Below are 23126 nucleotides of genomic sequence, written 5' to 3' on the forward strand. Positions count from 1 at the left end.
GTATACATGCATTGCTGCTCTCAAAAATAGTTGTATCTTTTTATAGTTGAATCCTAACACTTTGAGGAATTTACTATTATCCACAGCCTTGAAAATGTCACTTCAAATAATTTATTAACATATTGGATGCAATATAAAACACAAATCATATATACTTCAAGCTACCATTACTTCAATCTTCTATTATTTACTCTATGAATTTGTAATACATTGAGGTTACAGGCAAATGCTTGTTTGCAGGGCAAAGCCCCACACAATGTGAATCACTATCTTTACATCAAAAACACTTAATATCATCTAAATCAATATAAAGTTCAAGTAAGTCTCTTTGATTTCCACACACCTAACATAGAAAAAGGAAAAATTCCTAGTCACTCTGTAGCACGTGTACATTTTATTATTTCCAGGTATATTCTGACAAACATTTAAAAAGTGTTTTAGAAGTCTCAACTCAAGATTTCTAAAATCCTTCATGGACTCTTTTTTTAACTTTTATCTAACCCAGGATTAACCAGAATTCTAAAATGACCTAGAAACAGGAATTAAAAGTTACAAACTTACATTCAAGCTGTGCAACCACATCTCCAGGGTCTACTGCTTCAGGGAACACCTACAGTGGGAGAACACAGAGGGAAGCAGGGTGGAGAAGAGGAAGTGAAAGGAACATACACATAAAATAGTCTTTGTAATTCCCCTCTCCTTCCCAAAATATTCCTTTCTCATCCATAGAAACTTTGGACATTATTGAGAACTGTCACTTCCTCTCTGCTTCCCACGATCACTATGGAAGCTGTGACAATCAAACAAACACACATTATGGCTGGCTGGCTCTCCCTCTCCAACTTCACCAGGGCTGCTTCTTCATCTCAATTCCTCCCCTGTTGGTCACCATGGTCATACTGGCCTTCCTGGTGCCCCTCCAACTCATCAAGCTTATTCCCAGCAAGAAGTCTTTATATTTGTTATTCCTCTGCTTAGAACGCTTTTCCACTAGACCTTCAAATAACTGATAACTGTCTCATAATTCAGTTCAGCTTAAATGTTATCATCTTCTCTGACCACCCTTTAAAACAGATAATCCCCTGAATCCCTCAGTTCCTCTCTGTTCCCTCACCCTCCCTTTATTCTTTTCATGACACTTATCACTATCTAAAATTATTCTATTCCTGTGTTTACTTCATTATTGTCGGTTTCTCCTATTACAGGGAAAGCTCCAGGTGGGGAGGCTGTTTGTCTTGTTTACCCAGTGCCTAGAATAGTACATGAAACAGAGCAGGAAGTGGGTAATTATCAGAAAAGGAAAAGGAAAAGGGAAAGGAGAAGGAAAAGGAAGGAAGGAAGGGGAGGACAGGGAAGGAAGGAGGAAAGTAGAGAAGGAAAGAAGGAAATAAAGTGAAGAATATGATTGGTAATAACCAAAAGCAGCAGTTTTAGGGAAAAACAGAAAAGAAACTCATAGAAAGAAGTACCAGAAGATAGCCAAAAGTAAAATAAAATCTATTTTTACCTATTAATGTCTCCTCTTCCTCTTTGTTGTGAAAATTATTATTTAATATTCAAGATGCTCTATTTTACATAGAGCCCACTAACACAACTTTAGAAATAAACTGATCCATTATGAAAATGAGGCAACTCATTTCATGAATAATACAATGCATATTTCTTTTCAAGCTTCCAGATTTAAGTTACAAATCTCCTTTTCAATGAAATCAAAGTATATATAGTCAGTAGTAATTTGTCTTTAGGGCTTTTATTAAAAATTTGGAAGTACACTGATTATTTGTTAATATTTGATCTGTCACTTGAACTCACCTTTTCAAACACCATTCTGGCATTGAAGACCAGTGGAAAATTGGCTGGGACACATTGTGTCTTTTTGTATTGGCCAAACACACAGATGCTAAGATAGATGTCCTCCTTGTCTTTCAGCACCACTCCTGGACAAGTTACCTGAACAAAATTAGATAGAGAGATGTAAATACTTTATGAATTCCCTGAACTATCCTACTGAAATAACTTACATGGCATTACATAAAAACACTAGTCTGCTAAGCCAATAAAAAGACGCACAAATTAGGGGCGCCTGGGTGGCGCAGTCGGTTAAGCGTCCGACTTCAGCCAGGTCACGATCTCGCGGTCCGGGAGTTCGAGCCCCGCATCGGGCTTTGGGCTGATGGCTCAGAGCCTGGAGCCTGTTTCCGATTCTGTGTCTCCCTCTCTCTCTGCCCCTCCCCCATTCATGCTCTGTCTCTCTCTGTACCAAAAAAAATAAACGGTGAAAAAAAAAAAAAACGCACAAATTAAAAGAAAAGAGATTCTCGTGTTTACAGAGTTAAATGAAATGCCTTTATAACTTCCATCCCTCTGAGAAATCTATGATTCTCCATTTGGTTATTTGTTCCACATTTGAAGCTCTGTGTACTGGCTCTTGGGACAGATACTAACAGTTTTAAACAGTCAGCCTTAGGCACCCACTTTATGCTGAATGCTGACATAAACTTATTCAGCATCATTTAATCACAAAGGATTAAGACTCAGCAGAAACAAAGCACTATCCTAGAGGACAAAAATAATAGCAATAAAAACCACAAATATGACCCGTATAACCCTAAATAGCAGCCCATATACACCCTCATCAAACGCAATATGACGGAGTTTCAAAGCTAGTGAATTATAAATTTCTAGTCCAATGATACATTTTTTAAACATGAAATTGCACTTCATTATCCTCATGATTGACACAAAGTATAGGCACAAAATATGGTGTTTCTAAAAAGTTCACAGCACAGATTCCCCAGTCCCAGTCATATTCCACTGTCAGTGATCAACCACACCCTTAAAGAAATATTAAAGGCTCTCTAAGATTTGAATCCAACCCACCCACATAGTAACATTACTCAACATCCCCCAATAATACAATCAAAGTATATTTTTATTGTTCTCTAAACATACACATTACTGTCCTACCTTACATTCTTCCATTATCTGGATTACTACTCCTTACTACTCCATTCCATCTCTGCCTCATTTATACTCACCACCTTCCAAGGCTTACATCAATTGCGTCTCCTACACAAAACTCTGGACTCACCAGCTACCATTATTCAATTCAATCTAATTCAAACATTTATTATGAATTTACCATATTCAAATAAATATGTTTTAGATTCTCATAGCATTTTGTAGTTCTCTTAAGGCCTAATTATTATCTCCCTGCATTTTAATTAAGTAGGTACAACTCACCTCTTTTATTTAATTATAAATTCCCTGAGGATAGAAATTTTATTTTCTCATCAATGTATCCAAAACACAGACTTTCACTATTAACAAGCTCCGAGATTATCAAATAGCTTCAGATTTTTTACATACAATAACCACAGAGCCCCAAGAAAGTATAGGTGATTTACTTACTTAAAGTGACACAGAAAATCAATCAATACAATACTTTCAAAAGTGCTTAGAAAAGTGCCTAACAGAGCATTCAACCAATACAAGCTATAGTTATTGTTAGGCTGAAAATCACTACATCTGTCATCTCAACACAAATTACTGCATTGAATAAATGACCAAGACTTCAGGTCTCTTTGTATGTAGCAGTTAAGATTATTTTCCATGCCAGATATTTATACTCCATCTCCCTCTTATTCTATTTTCCAATTTCCATTCTGATATATTCCCTACTGATTATTAAAATCTATTAAAATCAAGGTCCTCAACAAATATAATGTTGTCCATCACCTTCATTTCCTACTCTGACTCATTAAAATCAACCTGTTAGAATCCCTCTAAATTCATGTTATCCAATGTGGTAGCTGCTAGCCACTTACGTCTACAGTTGTAGCTAGTCCAAACTGAGATGGACAATGAGTATAAAATACAAGATTTTGAAGACTTGTTCAGAAAGATTTTGAAAACTCATTTTAAAAACAGCATAAAATATCTCATTAATAATTAACACTTTGAAAACATTGATTTAAATAAAATTATTGTTAAAATTAATTTATCTACTCCTTTTAACTTTTTTTTTTTAATTTTTTTTTCAACGTTTATTTATTTTTGGGACAGAGAGAGACAGAGCATGAACGGGGGAGGGGCAGAGAGAGAGGGAGACACAGAATCGGAAACAGGATCCAGGCTCTGAGCCATCAGCCCAGAGCCCGACATGGGGCTCGAACTCCCGGACCGCGAGATCGTGACCTGGCTGAAGTCGGACGCTTAACCGACTGCGCCACCCAGGCGCCCCTTAACTTTTTTAATATAGCTGTAAAAATTTTTAAATTGCACCTTTGGCTTAAATTTGTGGTTCATATTATATTTCTACTGAGTAGTGCACCGGCTCTAATTGTCCTACTGGAAACTACGGACTCTCTTTCCAATGTGTAATATATGCAAGAAGGCATGGCTTTTTCTCATCCACAATTCTACAAATTCTGCCATGCTTTAAAGAACACCCAGTAGCTTCCCCAAAAGAAAACAAGAGAGGGGGGTGGGGGTAAAGAAAATCAGATAAAACAAATAGAAAATAAAAAGCAAAGAAGTTGACTTAAAACACCCATATGGATAACTATACGAATGCAAATATTCTAAGCATTCTAATTAAATGGCAGAAATTGTCAGATTGGATAAAAAAGCAAGACACAATATGCTGTCTGAAAAAAAAAAAAAAAAAAAACACGTTAAAGACACACATAGAAAAAGTGCTTTCAGAATGGTGGAGCAAATATCTCCAAAATTCAGTCCCTCTATAAAAGCAAAGAGAACACTATGAAAAACTGTCAAAATCAACTTTTTTACAGCTCTAGAAATTAACCAGAGATTTGCAAAAACATGAAGAGCATTTGGTCAGCTAACCAAATAGATGAATTTTGGTTAAAATAGTGATATTGTGGTATGTTAACATATTCTACTCCCAACTCCCTCTACTCAGGTCTTCTGTAACCTTGAAAACCAAAATCCTTACAATCAGAGTAGTCATAAAAACTAGCAACCCCACAGATACTGGAGGAGAACAGGTTCTGTGCTACCCAAAAGTCCCATCTCCAGGGAATTGCCATTATTTGTTCTGTCTCAGAGTATCCCGGAAACCCTCATTCACAGGAATTCTCTACTTGACCTGAATTAGAGTTTACTCAAACAGCCTTTCTCCCTAAGGCAATCGTCAAAAACAATCAGCAGTAATTGTTTAACACCACAGATGCCTGAGGCAGTGATCCCAATTGGGGCACACCACAAGCTGATCAAAATACTTAAAAGGCAAAGCTGGAAAATCATGTGTATGGGTGTATGGGGGGAGGCTGTTTTTGACAAGCTATAATATATTCTTTGCAATTCAGAAGATCATGCACATGTGCAGGGCTGTGCACATTTGCAGAAATGACCTGATGAAACCCTAATCTCTTACTTCTGGATGACCTTGAGGCTTTGAGATAGTTGGAAATGAAGGCTAAGACAGAGTTGTAAATTGCCTGCAGTACATAGAAAGCATGCCCCAACAAGCACACAGAGATCCTCAGCAAAGACTGGGAGACTTACTGGTTCAAGATATTTAAGGATATATATATCCTTAATACCATCATTAGCAAGCCATGAAGCTAACCAGAGACTTTGGTGGCCACATGTGACAAAGAATACAGACTTTAACTCAGTAAAGTAACTAAACAAACAAAAAGTAACAGCAAACAACAGCAAACAATAAACCCTGAGAAATAGGGAGTCTGATTTACAGAGTTCCTTATTATATTACTCAAAATGTTCAATTTTCAATAAAAAATATCACATGCAAAGAAACAAGAGTATAAACCATACACACAGGAAAAGGTAATCAATAGAAACTGTCTTTGAGGAAGCCTAGAAGTTGGGCTTACTAAACAAAGACTTTAAATCTATTATAAATATGTACAAAGAGCTAAAGGAAACCTTGTCTAAAAATCTAAAGGCAAGTATGGCAACATAGCAATGATGTCTCATCAAAGAAAGAATAACAAATAAATAGAAATTATTTTTTGAAAGAACCAAATAGAAATTCTAGAGTTGAAAATATATGACATGACATGGAAAAAATCACTAGAGAAGCTAGCAGAAGTAAGAATAAGTGAACCTGAAAATATGGCAATTGAGATTCTTCAGCCTGAGGAACAGAAAGAAAAAATAAAAATGAACAGAATCTCAGAGACCTGTGGGATACCATCAAGTACAACAACATAGAAATAATAGGATCCACAGAATGAAAGGAGAAAGGGCCAGAAATATTTGAAATAATGGACAAAAACTTGCATAATTTAAAGAAAAGCAATCTACATCCAACAAGCTCAAAGAACTCCAAACCACATACATCATAATCAAACTTTCAAAAGACAAAGATGAAAAGAGAACCTTAAATGCAACACAAGAGAAGTGATTCAGTAGGTACCAAAAATCCTCAATAGAATTTACAGGTGCTTTTGTATCAGAAACATGAAGCCAGAAGGAAGTGGGATGACTTACTCAAAAATGCTGAAAGAAGGCTTTCTTGAAATAAGAATCAATATTGAGAAAAATTTCCCTTCAAAAAAAAGGAAAATTAAGACATCCTTGGATAAACACAGATAATTCATCATTAGCAGAACTTCCCTACAAAATATACTAAAGAGAATCCTTCATTGGAAATGCAAGGACACTAGACAGTAACTCAAATCCACATGAAAAAATACAGAGCATCAGGAAAGGAACTGCATATATAAATATAACAACAGTACAAAAATTTTTTGTCTTGTTTCTCCATCCTTATTTAAAATAAAATTACATAGGGGTGCCTTGATGGCTCAGTTGGTTAAGCATCTGACTCTTGATTTCAGCTCAGGTCATGACCTCACAGTTCTTGAGATCAAGCCCCACGTTGGGCTCTGTGTTGACAGTGCAGAGCCTGCATGGGGTTCTCTCTTTCCCTTTCTCTCTGCCACTTACATGCATCCTCTCTCAAAATAAATAAATATTTTAAAAAATAAAATTAGATAAAATTACATAAGGCAGCAAATATTAAGCTACGTTGGTGAGGCTTGTATGTATAAAGATATAAATTGTACGACAATAAAGTCATGAAGAAGACGAGAATGGAACTCAACAGAAACAAAAATTTTGTGTACCATTGAAATTAAATTGGTACCAATCCATACTAGATTGCTATAATAAATGGAGATGTTAATTGTGAGCCCCAAAACAATCATCGCTAATAACAAAAAATATATAGTAATAGAAACAAAGGAATTAACATGGTACACTAGAAAACAGTTAACTCAAAAGACATCAAGGCAGAAACATAGAAACAAACAAACAAAGACATAAGACATGCAGAAAACAAACAGTAAAATGAAAGAGGCAAATCCTACCTTATCTGTGATTATGTAAATTAAATGTAAATTGACCAACTACTCCAGTCAAAGGGAGAACCTGGTAAAATGGATAAAAACTATAATCCAACTATACATTGTCTATAAGAGACACACTTTAGGGGCGCCTGGGTGGCTCAGTCAGTTAAGCGTCCGACTTCAGCTCAGGTCACGATCTCGTGGTCCATGAGTTCGAGCCCCGCATCGGGCTCTGTGCTGACTGCTCAGAGCCTGGAGCCTGTTTCGGATTCTGTGTCTCCCTCTCTCTCTGACCCTCCCCCGTTCATGCTCTGTCTCTCTCTGTCTCAAAAATAAATAAACGTTAAGAGACACACTTTAAATATTTTATTTTTAATTTTACTTGAGAGAGAGAGAGAGGGAGAGAGAATGAACAGGGGAGGTGCAGACAGAAAGGGAGAAAGAAAATCGTAAGCAGGCTCCAAGCTCAGTGCACAGCCCAACATGGGGTTCAATCCCATGACCCTGAGTCATGGCCTGAGCTGAAATCAAGAGTCAGACACTCAAGCAACTGAGCTACCCAAGGGCACTCTTGTAGGTGCCCCTACAGGAGTCACACTTTAGATTCAAAGAAACAAATGAGGGGCGCCTGGGTGGCGCAGTCGGTTAAGCGTCCGACTTCAGCCAGGTCACAATCTCGCGCTCCGTGAGTTCGAGCCCCGCGTCAGGCTCTGGGCTGATGGCTCGGAGCCTGGAGCCTGCTTCCGATTCTGTGTCTCCCTCTCTCTCTGCCCCTCCCCCGTTCATGCTCTCTCTCTCTCTCTCTCTCTCTCTCTGTCCCAAAAATAAATTAAAAGTTGAAAAAAAAAATTAAAAAAAAAAAAAGAAACAAATGAGTTGATAGTAAAAGAATGGAAAAAATTAAGCAGCAATCAGGGAAGAGCAGCAGTGGTTATGCTAATATCAGACAAAATAGACATTAAAACAAAAATCGATTCTAGAAACAAAAGGACATTTTATAATGACATAACAATTAAAAATACATATAAGACATATTTCAAGAAGACATAACAATTACAAACATACGTACACTTAACAGAGCTCCAAAATACATGAAGCAAAAAAAGACAGCCATCTCTCCAAAGAAGATAAACAAATGGCCAACAAACTCATGAAAAATGTTCAACATCATTAGCCATTATGGAAATATAAATCAAAACCATAATGAGATACCTCTTCGTATCTGCTATGATGACTACAATCAAAAATATAAGACAAAAACAAGTGTTGGGGAGCACGACAAAAAAATTGGAACCCTCACACTTTGCCGACGGAAATGTATTGAAGGCACAGCCACTGTGGAAAAAAGTCCAGCAGTTTATGAAAAAAACTAAACAGAGTTAGTATAAGATTCAGCAATTCCTGGGTATACATCCAAGAGTGCTGAAAACATATGGCAACCCCAAAATACATACAAGAGTATAGCAGCATTATTCACAATAGCCACATAGATACACAATAGCCACAAAATAGATACAATCCAAATGTCCATCAACTTAAGAATGGATTAGCAAAATGTAGTATACCCATACAACGGAATATTATCTGACCATAAAAATAAAGCACTGACAGATGCTACATGAATGAACCTTACAAACACGCTAAGAAGCCAGACACAAAAGGCCACATATTGTATGATTGATTCCATTTATATAAATGTCAGAAAATCAACTAGTGGTATCCAGGGCCTCAAGGAAGAGGGAGAATGAGGAATGACAGCTCACAAGTATGGGATTTCTTTATAGGGTGCTGAAAATGCTCTGCAATTAGTGGTGACTGTTTTACAACTTTGTGAATATGTTAAAATTCACTGAATTTACACTTTATTTTTTTACTTTTTATTTGAGAAAGAGGGTGAGCACAAGTGGGAAAGAAGGGCAGAGGGATACAGAGAGAGAATCTTAAGAAGTCTCCACACTGAGCGTAGAGCTCTATAGGCATGGGGCTCGATCCCACAACTCTGGGATCGTGACCTGAGCCAAACTCAAGAGTCGGATATTCAACCGACTGAGTCATCCAGGCATCTGTGATTTTACACTTTAAATGGGTGCATTTTATATATGTGGATTATATCTTAATTTTTTTTAATTTAAAGATTCATGATAAAAGCGAAATGATATAAAAAGGTATACCATGCATTCACTAGTCATAATAAAGCTGGAGTGATAGTCTTTTTTTAAAAATTGTATTGATTTTGGGACAGATATAGAGAGCAAGTGGGGGAGGGGCAGAGAGAAAGGGAGACAGAATCCCAAACAAGCCCTGTGCTATAGGCACAGAGCCCCAGGCAGGGCTTGAACTCACAAACCATGAGATCGTGATGCTTCACTGAATGAGCCATCCAGGCGCCCCAGTAACAGCCTTAATGTGACATAAAGTAGACTTCAGAAAAAGAGAAAGATTACCAAGGTTAAAGTGAAACATTACATACTGATTAAACAATTTGATTTATCAAGAAGATATAACAAAATCAAATGTGTAAGCAATTAATAATACAGTATCAAAGTAAAGGAAGTAAAAAGTACAGTATATAACTGAATTTCAATACCTTACTCTCAGTAACTGATAAAATAAGCAGTCAAAAATATCATTAAAGGGACGGCTGGGTGGTTCAGGCAGTTAAGTGTTTGACATCAGCTCAGGTCATGACCTCAAGAGTCTGAGCCCCACATGGGGCTCTGGGATGACAGCACAGACTCTGTTTTGGATACCTGGTCTCTCTCTCTCCCGCCACACCCCACTCCTCAATCATGCTATCTCTCAAAAATAAACATTTTAAAAAGTTTTTGAAAAGGTCATTAGGGGTGCCTAACCAGCTCAGTCGGTTGAGCATCTGATTTCGGCTCAGGTCATGATCTTGCATTCATAGGTACAAGCCTCTCATCACTCTCTGTACTGACAGCTCAGAGCCTGGAGCCTGCTTCCTCTCCCTCTCTCTCTCCCCCTCCCCTGCTAGTGCTCTATCTCTGTCTCTCAAAAAATAAAATAAAATGTCAAAAAAAAATTTTTAGTTAAAAAAAAGATCATTAAAGGTATAGAAAATGTGAATAACATTCAAGTAATTTGACCTAGTGACGTTTACTTAATATTCCAGCCAACAGCAGAAGGATACACATTTTTTTCCAAGTGCACATGAAAACATTCATCAAGAAAGAGGATATTGTGAGCCATATAAATCTCAATAAACATAAAATGACTGAAATCATGCAGATTATTTTCTGTAACCCCATTAAACTGGAAATAAATAAGAGGAAAAATATCTGGAAAAAATCTGAATATTTGGAAATCAAACAACATATTCCTAAATCACTTCTATGAGTCAGAGAAGAAATTATAAGACAAATTAAAAACTACTTTGAACTGCATGAAAATGAAAAGACAAACATATAAAAATGTGTTAGATTTAATTAAATCACTTCTAAAAAGTGTATTATAGCTTTAATCTTGAAATTTCCTTCAGTTCTTCTTCTGCAGAAAAAGCATTTGACACAATTAAGCCCCATTTATGATGAAAGCTCTAGCAAACTAAGAACTGAAGGAAATTTCTTCAATTGATAAAGAATATGAAAAAGCCTGAATTTGATGCCACACATAATGTTGAGAAACTGAATGCTTCCCCAATATCAGCAAAAAGGTTAGTATGTCCATGCTCAACACTTCTATTCAGCAGTGTACAATTAATAGGTCCTGGCCAGTGCAAAAAGACAAGAAAAAGAAATTTTAAAATAAAAGAAATAAGGGGCAGCTGGGTGGCTTAGTTGGTTGAGGATCTGACTTCGGTTCAGGGCATGATCTCACAGTTCGTGAGTTCGAGCCCCACACCAGGCTCTGTGCTGACAGCTCAGAGCCTGGAGCCTGCTTTGGATTCTGTGTCTCCCTCTCTCTACCCCTTCCTTGCTCATGCTCTGTCTTTCTGTCTCTCAAAGATGAATAAATGTTAAAGAAATAATAATAATTAAAAAATAAAAATTAAAAAAAGAAAAGAAATAAAAGGTACACGGATTGAAAAGTAAAAAGTGAAACACTATTTGTAGACCACCTAACTGTAGTCTACAATCTACAAATAAACTACTAGAAATAAGGAAGGAATCTGATGTCACAGGATAGAAGTTCAATATGCAAAAATCAACGTTATTTCTCTGTACCAGCAACACTTACAAAATGAAATTTTTTAAAACAGCATTTACAATTTGATAATAAAGTATATTTAAAAAATTAAAAATAAATTTAAAAAACAGCGTTTACAATAACATTAAAACCTTAAGTATGTAGTACTTAGGTATAAATTTAACAAAGTATGTGTGAGGAATGTCCACTGAAAAAGTTCATACCGTGGAGAGAGAGAAAGATTTCAAACATTCAAATTACAGTAAAACCTTGGATTAAGAGTAACTTGCTCTACAAGTGTTCTTCAAGATAAGCAAACATTTATTATAAATTCTAAGTTGACAAACGAGCCATGTTTGTATTTACAATACAAGTAGTACATGATGTTGAATGTCACATGATCACAACTGGGCCAACAGTTCATCTCTCTCTCTCTCTCTCTCTCTCTCTCTCTCTCTCAGTCTCTCTCATTACGGGATTATGGGTGATCGTCTCCCATGCTCAAATGCTCAGTCTCAGGCTGCAGTGTTGGGCAGAAATCAGTGATTTTTCAGAACACTGGAAGATGCCCACAACTGGCACTAGTGTATTATTTGTCACTTCAAAGCACCTATGGACAGTCCTTTGCTTTTCCATACAAGAGTAAAGTGAGGAATGCTTTGCTTCATTCTAGGTCAGGCTGCTTACAGATATAGACCCTTTCCTCTGCTGCCTTACTGCCAGTTTCATTAAATATGGTATATGACAAGAGTTTATTAATGCTGTACTGTAGTTAACATTCATGCAAGCATATACAATGGCCCCCCATATACAATGGCAGGAAAAGATTTCATTAAGCCAACAGATAGCAGTGACTCCATTAGTGATAGTGAAAGTCATCTTACAGAGTGACCCTCCTCTCTCGTCTCCCTCACACCAGCCATGAAGGTTTTCAAAGGTAACTGCAGGTTAATTTCTTTATTTTTCTTTATATTTTGTATTTTCTTTATTATTTTGTATTATATTACAGCATTGTAATCATTTCTATATGAATATTTTTGGGTTGTGGAATGAATCATCTAAGTTTCCATTATTTCTTATGGGGAAATTCGCTTTGACATACAAGTGCTTTGGATTACAAGCATGTTTCCAGAACAAATTATGCTCGCAAACCAAGAGTTTACTATATATTGTGATAGAAGTCATGATAGTGGTTACCTTTGGGAGAGGAGGTGACAGGAGGAATGGCTGAGAGGGATGGAGCACAAGGGCACAATCTGGGGTGCTGATGATATTCTAATTATTGATCCAGGTGGTAATTACACACATAGGATTTGTGCACTTGCTGAATATAGAGTTCCATAAACAGTTAACTTAAATCAATAGCATTCTTTGTTTACCAGTGACAAAGAAGAAAAGAAAAGAAAAGAAAAGAGAAAAGAAAAGAAAAGAAAAGAAAAGAAAAGAAAAGAAAAGAAAAGAAAAGAAAAGAAAAAGCTATTGCTAAAGACAGGAAAAACAAAGTAAAAAAGTTCAACTAGAAGATCTTTGAAATTTACATTACATATAACCAATAGGCTACTATCCAAGATATATTCAACAAGATGGAAAAAAAAGAAAAAAACCTCTGGCATTGCTAAAGGCAAAGGATATAAACTGGCTATTCACAGAAAATGAAAACACTGGGATTGGAGGTTGGAGTTATACAATTGTAATCCAAGAAATGCCTAGAGCCATCAGAAACTGGAAGAACAACCTTCCCCCAACCCCACCTCCACTTCCAGATCCTTCTGAACGAGTACTGGGCCTTGCTGATAATTTTATTTTGGACTTCTGCCCTCCAGAAATGTGAGCAATGTGAAGATAAACTTGGCTTAAGACACCAAGTTTGTGGACATGTGTTATAGCACCCTATGAAACTAACACAATTTCCTGAGCCCCCGTAGTTCCATTTCTAAATCTAGTGCCTAGAGCACTGGGCCTGTATCTGTAAGATTCAAAACCCTCCTGGGGCGTCTGGGGGACTCAGTCAGTTGGGCGTCTGACTTCGGCTCAGGTCATGATCTCACAGTTCGTGAGCTCAAGCCCCATGTCTGGCTCTGTGCTGACAGCTCAGAGCCGGGAGCCTGCTTCAGATTCTGTGTCTCCTTCTCTCTCTACCCCTCCTCTGCTCATGCTCTGTCTCTCTCTCAGTCAAAAATAAATAAACATTAAGAAAAAAATTTTTAAAGATTCAAAACCCTCCTGTGCAACACTGTGCAATTTACCTATACGTGTGACTAAAAAAATAAACCAATGCCCTAACTGAAAAAAAAAAATTATATGTATAGAAAAATAATTTATAATAAAATATCTATTTCTACATGTCAATGCTCAAGCAGGACTAAGCTAGAAAATATAATATTTACACCTATACACTGAGTCTACATAATACGGATAGTTTCAAAAGCAGAATGATAGGCGCCCATGTTGGCAACTCAAACACGAGCAGTGCTGCTGTTGGTGCCTTGATTTTCCAAAAAAAGTAAACTCTTCACAGAGTTCCAAACAAAACAAAGTATACTCTCCTCAATTTATACTACAATTGTATTCCTGGAAAATTCACTGTATTTTACCACCTTTCAAAAAAAAAAGAAAAAAGATTTTGTGTTTATACATAAAACAAAGTTAGATTCTTAACTTCCAATAATTATATACAGGTTTTCATCTACATATTCAATAGGACATTCAAGTCATGCAGAATACTAGACAATGAACACCAACAGGACCCCCCAACTACTAAGGCAAACAAAGGTAGCCCAACAAATTTCACTGGCATTTAAAAGTCTATCAATAATAGATGGAGGGGCGCTTGGGTGGCTCACTCAGTTGGGCGTCCAACTTCTACTCAGGTCATGATCTCGCGGTTTGTGAGTTCGAGCCCTGCATCAGGTTCTGTGCTGACAGCTCAGAGTCTGGAGCCTGCTAAGGATTCTGTGTCTCCCTCTTCCTCTCTGCCCCTCCCCCACTCACACTCTGTCTCTCTCTCCTTCAAAAATAAATAAACATTTAAAAAAATTTAAAAATAATAATAGATGGAAAAAAGACAGTCTCTTCAGCAAATGATGTTGGGAAAACTGGACGGCGACACACAGAAGAATGAACCTGGACCACTTTCTTACACCATACACAAAAATAAACTCAAAATGGATGAAAGACCTAAATGTAAGACAGGAAGCCATCAAAATCCTAGAGGAGAAAACAGGCAACAATCTCTCTGACCTCAGCTGCAGCAACTTCTTACTTGGCATGTCTCCAGAGGCCAGGGAACAAAAGCAAAAATAAACTATTGGGATCTCATCAAGATAAAAAGCTTCTGCACAGTGAAGGAAACAATCAGCAAGACTAAAAGGCAACCAACAGAATAGGAAAAGATCTTTGCAAATGACACATCAGATAAAGGATTAGTATCCAAAATCTATAAAGAACTTATCAAACTCAACACCCAAAAAACAATCCAATGAAGGAATGGGTAAAAGACATGAATAGACACTTTTCCACAAAAGACATCCAGGTGGCTAACAGACACATGAAAAGATGCTCAACATCACTCATCACCAGGGAAATACAAATCAAAACCACAATGAGATACCACCCCACACCTTTCACAATGGCTAAAATTAACACCTCAGGCAACAACAGATGTTGGCAAGGATGCTAAGAGGAACACTTTTGCACTGCTGGTGGGAATGCAAATTGGTGCAGTTACTCTGGAAAACAGTATGGAGGTTCCTCAAAAAATTAAAAATAGAATTATCCTATAACCCAGCAATTGCACTACTAGGTATTTATCCAAAGGATACGGTTTTGAAGGGGCACATGCACCCCAATGTTTATAGCAGCACTATCGACAATAGCCAAAGTATGGAAAGAGCCCAAATGTCCATCGACTGATAATGGATAAAGAAAATGTGATATATATCACACATACACACACACACACACACACACACACACACACACACACACACACACAATGGAATATTATTCAGTGATCAAAAAGAATGAAATCTTGCCATTTGCAACTACATGGCTGGAACTAGCACTAGCATGTATTATGCTAAGCTAAGTAAGTCAGAGTCAGTCAGAGAAAGACAAATTATCATATGATTTCACTCATATGTGGAATTTAGATACAAACCAGATGAACATAAGGAAGGGAAGCAAAAATAATAAAATTTTAAAAAAATAGAGGGGAGACAATAAAAGACTCTTAAATACAGAGAACAAACTGAGGGTTGCTGGGGGGGGTGGTTGTTGGGTGTGGGGAAGGGGTAAATGGGTGAGGGGCTAAATTAAGGAGGACAGTTGTTGTGATGAGCACTGGGTGTTATATGTAAGTGATGAATCACTAAATTCTATTCCTGAAATTATCAAAAATGAATAAACATTAAATTAACTGATTAATAAAATTTATTTATTCATTTATTTACTTAAAAATTTTTTAATGTTTATTTATTTTTGAGAGAGAGAGAGAGAAAGACAGAATGTGAAATGGGGAGGGACAGAGAGAGAAAGGGAGACACAGAATCCAAAGCAGGCTCCAGGCTCCAAGCTGTCAACACAGAGCCCAATGGGGGCTTGAACCCATGAGCTACAAGATCATCACCTGAGCCGAAGTCGGACGCTTTATCAACTGAGCCACCCAGGCACCCAATAATAAAAATTTTAAAAGTCTATTAATAAAGGAATAAAAATTAATCACCATCATAAAAATAAACAGTATTATATAGCAATTAAGGAAATGAACTTGACCTGAAAGAATCAACACTGACAAATTTTAAAAACTGACCTGGAAAAAACAGGTATGCAGGATACATAGTAAAATACCATTTGTGTAAAGTTTTAAAACAAAACAATAGTATAAGTAGCACATAGACATACACAAATATATAGTAAAAGTACAGAACCAGAATGAAAAGAATATGCTCCAACTTCAGGATATTGATTACATCACCTTTAGGAAGGGAAGGAGAAAAACAGGAGTCAGAAAGATATACAAAGGGGGCCTTAACTATGTCTGTAACATTTTATTTCTTAAAAATGAAATCTGCAGCAAACATGTAAAATGTAGCATTTGTTAAATCAGGGTGTGGAGAGGGTGGAATCATAGTATTCAGTTTTATTTTTCCTGTAAGTTTGAAGTATTTCTTACTTAAAGTTTTTAAAAGTCTATATTCCAGGGAAATTTCCCCCAACTGTAGCACAATTGTGAGACACCACTCCACAGAAACTTAGGTGAGGATGACAAATGTTTAGATAAGTAGCGATTGAGAAAAAAGGACCCAAATATGTTTGCCCCAATGTTCTCTATAATTTGAGTGCGGTAAAGAGGTGAAGAGAATACAGAGAAGAAATATATATATAATATATAATATAATATAGATATCTATATAATATATATATTATATATAACATATAATATATAATATAATATAGATATCTATATTATATTATATATTATAGATTATATATAAACTAACCCCAAACTGACACTATTTACGTAAAGCAAACTGGCTGGTTTCACCGCCCAGGCATTGGGCTTTATTTTTCACTCTCCAATTTCTTCCCTTCTCCCAAATAATCTCATGAAAATTGAACTACTAAATAACAAAAAGAAGGTAGGCAGAAGCAGCAGCACAAATACTTCCTATATCATAGAAAGGATGTTTCAACTATTAAAAATGTAACTGGTGGGAAATATAATTATTTTGCTGTTCTTTAAAAACAAGTTACTTGGCCTATTATACCATTCTCCAAAAATTCATTGAGAAAAGTCACACTTTCTTTCCGGCAATATATTTTCTCTCTCGTCATACGGCTCTGTGGAGCAACATAAGATGTGTTATACACCAAAACCTTTCATGTTTACTATGTTCTTGCTCTCATATTACCACCGTATTAAACATGAGGTTGCTACTAATACAAGACTGCAGCAAAAAAAAAAAACACTTGTGGAGGGGGTGGGGGAAGAGGAGAATGTAGTTTCACACTTGCAAAAGACAAGGAAAGATAAAACATCTGACTTCCAGTTTATACGATCTGGGAACAAATTAAATGTCACCACAAAAGGAAACAATTCAGACAATAACACAACATGGGATATTCAATATCTGAGTATGGGCTCTTCAAAAGGTAATGTGCACAGAAAGATTTTTACAAGAATGAATGTTCACAGATTTATCCATGACAACCACCACCTGGTAACAATCCAAATAATCATCAGTAAAAAGAATGGCTAAAAAATGTTGCAGTATACACATACAATAGAATACAACTCCTCAATATAAAGGAACAAACTACTGATACACACAGTCACATGGATGAATCTCAAAAATATGCTGAGCAAAAGAAGCCAGACACAAAATTTACAAACTATATGGCTCCATTTAATACGAAGTTCACGTACTGGCAAACTCATCTATAGTAACAGAAATCAGAATAGTAGTTCCCTCTGCAGGGGGCTTGACAGGCACAAGGGAATTTCATGGCTTGATAGAAGTATTCTAAATCTTGACCCAAGTATGATTACATGAGTGTATACATTTATCTAAATCCACTAGAGGGGAAGAAAGGAAAGATCATGGGGAATGAAAAAGTAGAACAGTTCTATACTAAAATGGACTTAAAAGACCTAACAACCAAATGTAACATGTAAACCCTAATTGGATGCCGGTTTTTAAAAATTAACTATGCAAGTTATTTTGGGGACAACTGGGAAGACTTGAATATGGGCTAGATATTAAGAAATTGTTGGGGCGCCTGGGTGGCTCAGTCGGTTAAGCGGCCGACTTTGGCTCAGGTCATGATCTCACGGTCCGTGGGTTCGAGCCCCGCGTCGGGCTCTGTGCTGACAGCTCAGAGCCTGGAGCCTGTTTCAGATTCTGTGTCTCCCTCTCTCTGACCCTCCCCCGTTCATGCTCTGTCTCTCTCTGTCTCAAAAATAAATAAATGTTAAAAAAAAATTAAAAAAAAAAAGAAATTGTCATTCATTGTTTTAGGTGTGATAGATAATAGCATGGTGATTATGCAGAACAACACCCTTGTTTTTAGAAGATGTTGAAGTGATTAGGAGTGGCGTACCATGATACCAACAATTTACTTCCAAATTTTCAGCAAAAGAGCCACATTTATTTTATACATACACACACATACGTACAGATAAATCAAATTAATGTTCATAGGTCGTGGCATAGGTTTTCATTGTACTATTCTTTCAACTACCCTGTATTCTTGAAAAATGTCAATAAAAAGCTGGAAAGTAAAGATGACAACTTTTATAGATAACAGAGTGATCTCTGAGATACATCACATGAAGGAAAAAAAGCAAATGTGCAGAATAGTTTAAATAATATGTTACCCACTATATTAAGAAAAGAACCAAAGAAAAAAATATATGTGAGGGGAATGGTATGTGTGTATGTGTATATGTACGTGTATCTGTTTGGTTATATTATAAAAGGAGATACTGGAAGAATAAATCTGAAACCAGTATGAGTATGGATGGGAAGTAGGTTTGAGGAGACAGGGCTGGATGTGAAACTGCTCTGAGTATATCGTTTTATGGGTCTTGACTTTTATACCATGTAAACATAAAAAATTAAGTTGAGGGGCGCCTGGGTGGCGCAGTCGGTTAAGCGTCCGACTTCAGCCAGGTCACGATCTCGCGGTCCGTGAGTTCGAGCCCCGCGTCACGCTCTGGGCTGATGGCTCAGAGCCTGGAGCCTGTTTCCGTATCTGTGTCTCCCTCTCTCTCTGCCCCTCCCCCGTTCATGCTGTCTCTCTCTGTCCCAAAAATAAATAAATTGTTGAAAAAAAAAATTTTAAAAAAAAATTAAGTTGAAAAGAAGAAATTAAAATGTAAAAGATGTTAAAAATATCTCTGGTCATATAATTCATCTATTCAATCAAAGCCCAATTAATCAAGCTTAACTTGAATGGTTGCTAATGATCATTTTTGCTCCTTCTGAGCATCAGAGCTATTTAATAGCTTTTTGCTGGTCAGAAAAATTAGCATCTTGTTGCAGATCTGCCCCTAAATAGTCGTGCAACTGTAAACAAATAACTAGCCATGCTAAGCTTCACCTGTACAAAGGAATAAATCGAATGATATCTGGGATCTTTGGAACTGTAAAATTCTGTGACTCAAGTATTTGATGAGAAAAGTTACATAGGGATGTTTCCACCTGCCTAATTTCTTTAGCCTCAATGAACACAAGGTCCGTTACACAGTCATTCACCTCCTGCAGTACAACCAATACCAAGAAAGAAAGGGTACTGAAATTAAATATATTTCTGCAACTCCTTCAGGCAGTAATCAGTCACAACAAAGTACTTCCTCCTAAAGATGGGTACTGTCAAAGGAAGGGGACCAGCAGCCAGTCGGTGGGGCAACTGCACTTGCTGGGCATCTACACCCCATTGGTTAGCAGCAGAGGAAGCAGCAGCCAGTAACAAAGTCTGGTGAGGCTGCACGGCCGAGCGAGCGGTTTAGGAAGCTGGGACGCTTCTTATATTCTTTTGCTAAAGGAATCTTACTTTACAAAAAAGTTGCTCGACTTTGGCAGCTGTGGGACGAAAACATCTGAAGCTAGGGCTGTGGCTTCCCACACAGCAAAGTAAAATCTCTGCAGGCTTAGATAAACCAAGAGTGCCAGAAACTTTCTTTCCCTCCACCCTCTGCCTCACACTTTGCCCTACCCAGGCTTGCCTTCTTTAAGACCTAACAAAAGACCTAGAAGAGTCTTGTGACTTGGAGTTTCAGAGACAGTGTTGCAGAGGCCTCATTCTAATTCGAGGAAGGACAGCCAGGAGAGCAGGGGTGGCCAAGGGTGGGTTAAGTCCACAGAGAGGCCTGCAGGCAGGGTGTGCAGGGTGTGCAGGAAGCAAGTGGGGAGGGCTTCTCCAGGCAGCACTCAAAGGCCTGGTGTTGGATATTTAAAGACACTCACATACACATACCTGCCCCCAGTGTTGCTGGGAGATCAGAGTTGAGACATAAGAGGGCTTAGGAGGGGTGGAAGGAGAGAAAGGGGGCCGAGTGGGGAATTTTGGTTCCAAGCTGCTTGCAGGTCTAAAATGGGGGTATGGAAAGGCTCTCTGGGATTTCCTCTAAAAGAGACAAGCTGGAGCTTTCATCTGAAGACGAAAACGAGAGGACTCTGTAAAGAATGAAGAGGAAGTAGTTTTAAAACCTGCGGAAGGGTCTTCCGAGATGATTAAAAGGGATGGAGTTTTCTCATACCATGGAGAGATCCAAGCCCCTTCCCCTGAGGAAGCACAAGGGGGTTCAATGCCTCAGCTGGATTTCCACAGCAGGTTGGGGGACAGGATCCTCTCGAGCCAATCTGGAGAGTGACTGGGGGTGGGGTTGCTGCTCCTCTCCAGCAAGTTCACAGAGTGAGCAGTTTCTCTGTAAAAGCTGTTGCGTTTCTTGGCGTGACAGGAAGGATAAGGGATAAGGGATCCCTCTCACAGCCAGGAGGGTCCTGAAATAATTTCTGAGGACAAGGCAGGGTGCTTTGTGCAGTGCTGACACAGTTTGGTTGCTGGGTGTGAGGATTCCACACTGAAGACTGAGAGTAAAGGCCCCTTCACGAATCAGAAGCTTGAAATTTGTCCGAAAGAACCTGCCCGCCGTGATTTGATAGGAAACGTACCCCCTTGGAGACTGGGGAGAGAGGGGGCCAGTAATACTCTTTCTAAGAGAAGAGGAATGTAAAGAGAAGCCTACCACCCGATTCACTGGAAAGTTAGGGGCAGGGCGAGGGGGCCTTTGGAAGAGGAAGTGGTTTGTAAATGATCTGAAGGAACCCCAACTGGAAGCTGGAATACAGCGAGGAGAACGGAGGTGGGGGTGGGGACGGTCAGAGCTCTGCGTGGCTGGAATGGGAGGGCGTTCAGGATTTTGCAGAGGGAGGAGACCCAGGGGCCACGGGTCAAGGCTCCCGAGGGATGATTCACAGGCTAACGTAGCTTTTGAGGTGACTCGGGCTTCAAGGGGATGAACGAGGGAAGCGTCCCCGAGTAAACGCCGGAGACTCGGTGACACCCAGGCGGCGGGGGTTGTGGGGGCGACCGGTACTCACGGAGCGGATCTCCAGCGCCAGAGCGCATTGCAGCGCCTTCACCTTCGGCATCCGCGCGGGGTGGGGCGGCGGGGACGGACCCCGGCCGCGGGCCCGAGTGAGGCGAGGAGACACGGGGCGGGGCGGGGACGGGGAGGAGACGAGGTGGCGGCGGTGGCAGCTGTGGCCCCCAGGCCGGGGCCCGCGGTCCAGCCTGGGTCCCGCCGGAGCAGAAGCTGTGCGCGGGGCGTGGACTCGTTGTCATGGCAGCCAAGAGGGGCGGGGCCGGAAGAGAGGCCGGACGGGGACGCGCGGGAGCCGCCACTCTTCGGCGAGCGGCTGGGGGCGGGGCTCAGAGAACGCCTGAGGCGGGACCACGCGAGGAGGCGTGGCTTCCGAAGGAGTGGGGTGGGGCGGGGCTGTTCTGTGACATCAAAAGATGGGCGCACAGCTGGACAAAAGCGAGAATAGCCTGGGGTTTGTGTAGTGGGACAGTGCCGAGGTCAGGGAGCTGGACTCAGGAGCCCTGAGTTCCAACGTGGCGATGACACCTTGGGCTACTGGAGTCCCAGTGAGGCCTCAGTTTCCACAACTGTAAAAGAATAATAATTAATGTTGGTTGTTTTTTTTTTTTTTTTAATGTTGGTTTTCTATTTGAATTTCACAGTACAGTTTACAAAGCCAGCATGAGGAAATTGAGGATTAGAGAAGAGGCTTGCCCAAGTTGAAGAGAGAACCAGGACTGGAACTCAGGACCTTTCATGAATCAGATTATCATGTTCCTCTTCCTAGACTCCTACTCTATGATTCTATTAGTGCATCCCCGTCTTTCTTCAAGGTTCCCTAATCCACTGTGTATGCTTAAATTGAACTGTCAATGCAGGGCCAACAATAAATCCAGTTGGGAAGGGCTTGGGCCATAAACCATCAAAGATTAAAAGAACCTAAGAGATTGGCCCAATCCAGTCATTTTAAAAATCATTTTTAGTGTGAAATATATTACACATACAGAAATGTATAAAACACGTTCATCTTAAACAATAAAGCAAATCACTGTGCAACTAATACCTAGATTAAGAAATAAAACATTACTAGAACCTTAGAAATGCCCCCAACCATTGCATTGCCTTCCCTGCCCTGGAAGTAACTGCTACCCTGACTTTTGTTACAATAATTCCCTTCTCTTTCTAAGTACTTTTGCTATTCAAGTATGCATTCCTAAACTAGACATTTTTGTTTCCTGTTATTGATGCTTTATCAGTGAAATTAACACTACTCGTGTTTTCCTGTGACTTGCTTCTTGCTTCTGTCATTTACTATTATGTTGTGAGACTCACCCAATATTGACGCTGTGTAGCAGAAGTTTTTTTCCATTGTTGGCTAGTACTCCAATATATGAATATTTATTTATTTATTCTTTTAACTATTGGTGGTCACTTGCACTGATTCCATTTTTAGCTATTATTTACGTGTTGTTATGAACATTCTAATACATGTCTACTAGAGCGCATGCATGCTCCAGTGGGAGTGGATTGACTCGGTATTAGGTTTT

The 23126-nt window shown here is 38.7% G+C and overlaps 1 protein-coding gene and 1 long non-coding RNA gene across 3 annotated transcripts in view; one reads left to right on the top strand and one right to left on the bottom strand.

The window, feature by feature from the left end:
* SPATA6 (spermatogenesis associated 6) overlaps positions 1-21916 on the bottom strand; it is a 142985-nt gene extending 121069 nt beyond the window's left edge. For both annotated transcript variants that reach the window (XM_043574929.1, XM_043574928.1), the window contains exons 1-3: positions 21596-21916; positions 1813-1950; positions 562-610 (exon numbers count right to left, since the gene is read on the bottom strand). In XM_043574929.1, the coding sequence (XP_043430864.1) occupies positions 562-610; positions 1813-1950; positions 21596-21646 (238 nt within the window). In that variant the 5' untranslated portion in view covers positions 21647-21916. The remainder of the gene's footprint in view (positions 1-561; positions 611-1812; positions 1951-21595) is intronic.
* Positions 21917-22001: 85 nt separating this feature from the next.
* Positions 22002-22639, top strand: LOC122480482. Its single transcript, XR_006296580.1, has 2 exons — positions 22002-22145; positions 22242-22639. It is a non-coding gene; the product is annotated as an uncharacterized LOC122480482 (long non-coding RNA).
* The last annotated feature ends 487 nt before the right edge of the window (positions 22640-23126 follow it).

Source organism: Prionailurus bengalensis, chromosome C1 (assembly GCF_016509475.1).
Source record: "Prionailurus bengalensis isolate Pbe53 chromosome C1, Fcat_Pben_1.1_paternal_pri, whole genome shotgun sequence".
Taxonomy (NCBI): Eukaryota; Metazoa; Chordata; class Mammalia; order Carnivora; family Felidae; genus Prionailurus; species Prionailurus bengalensis.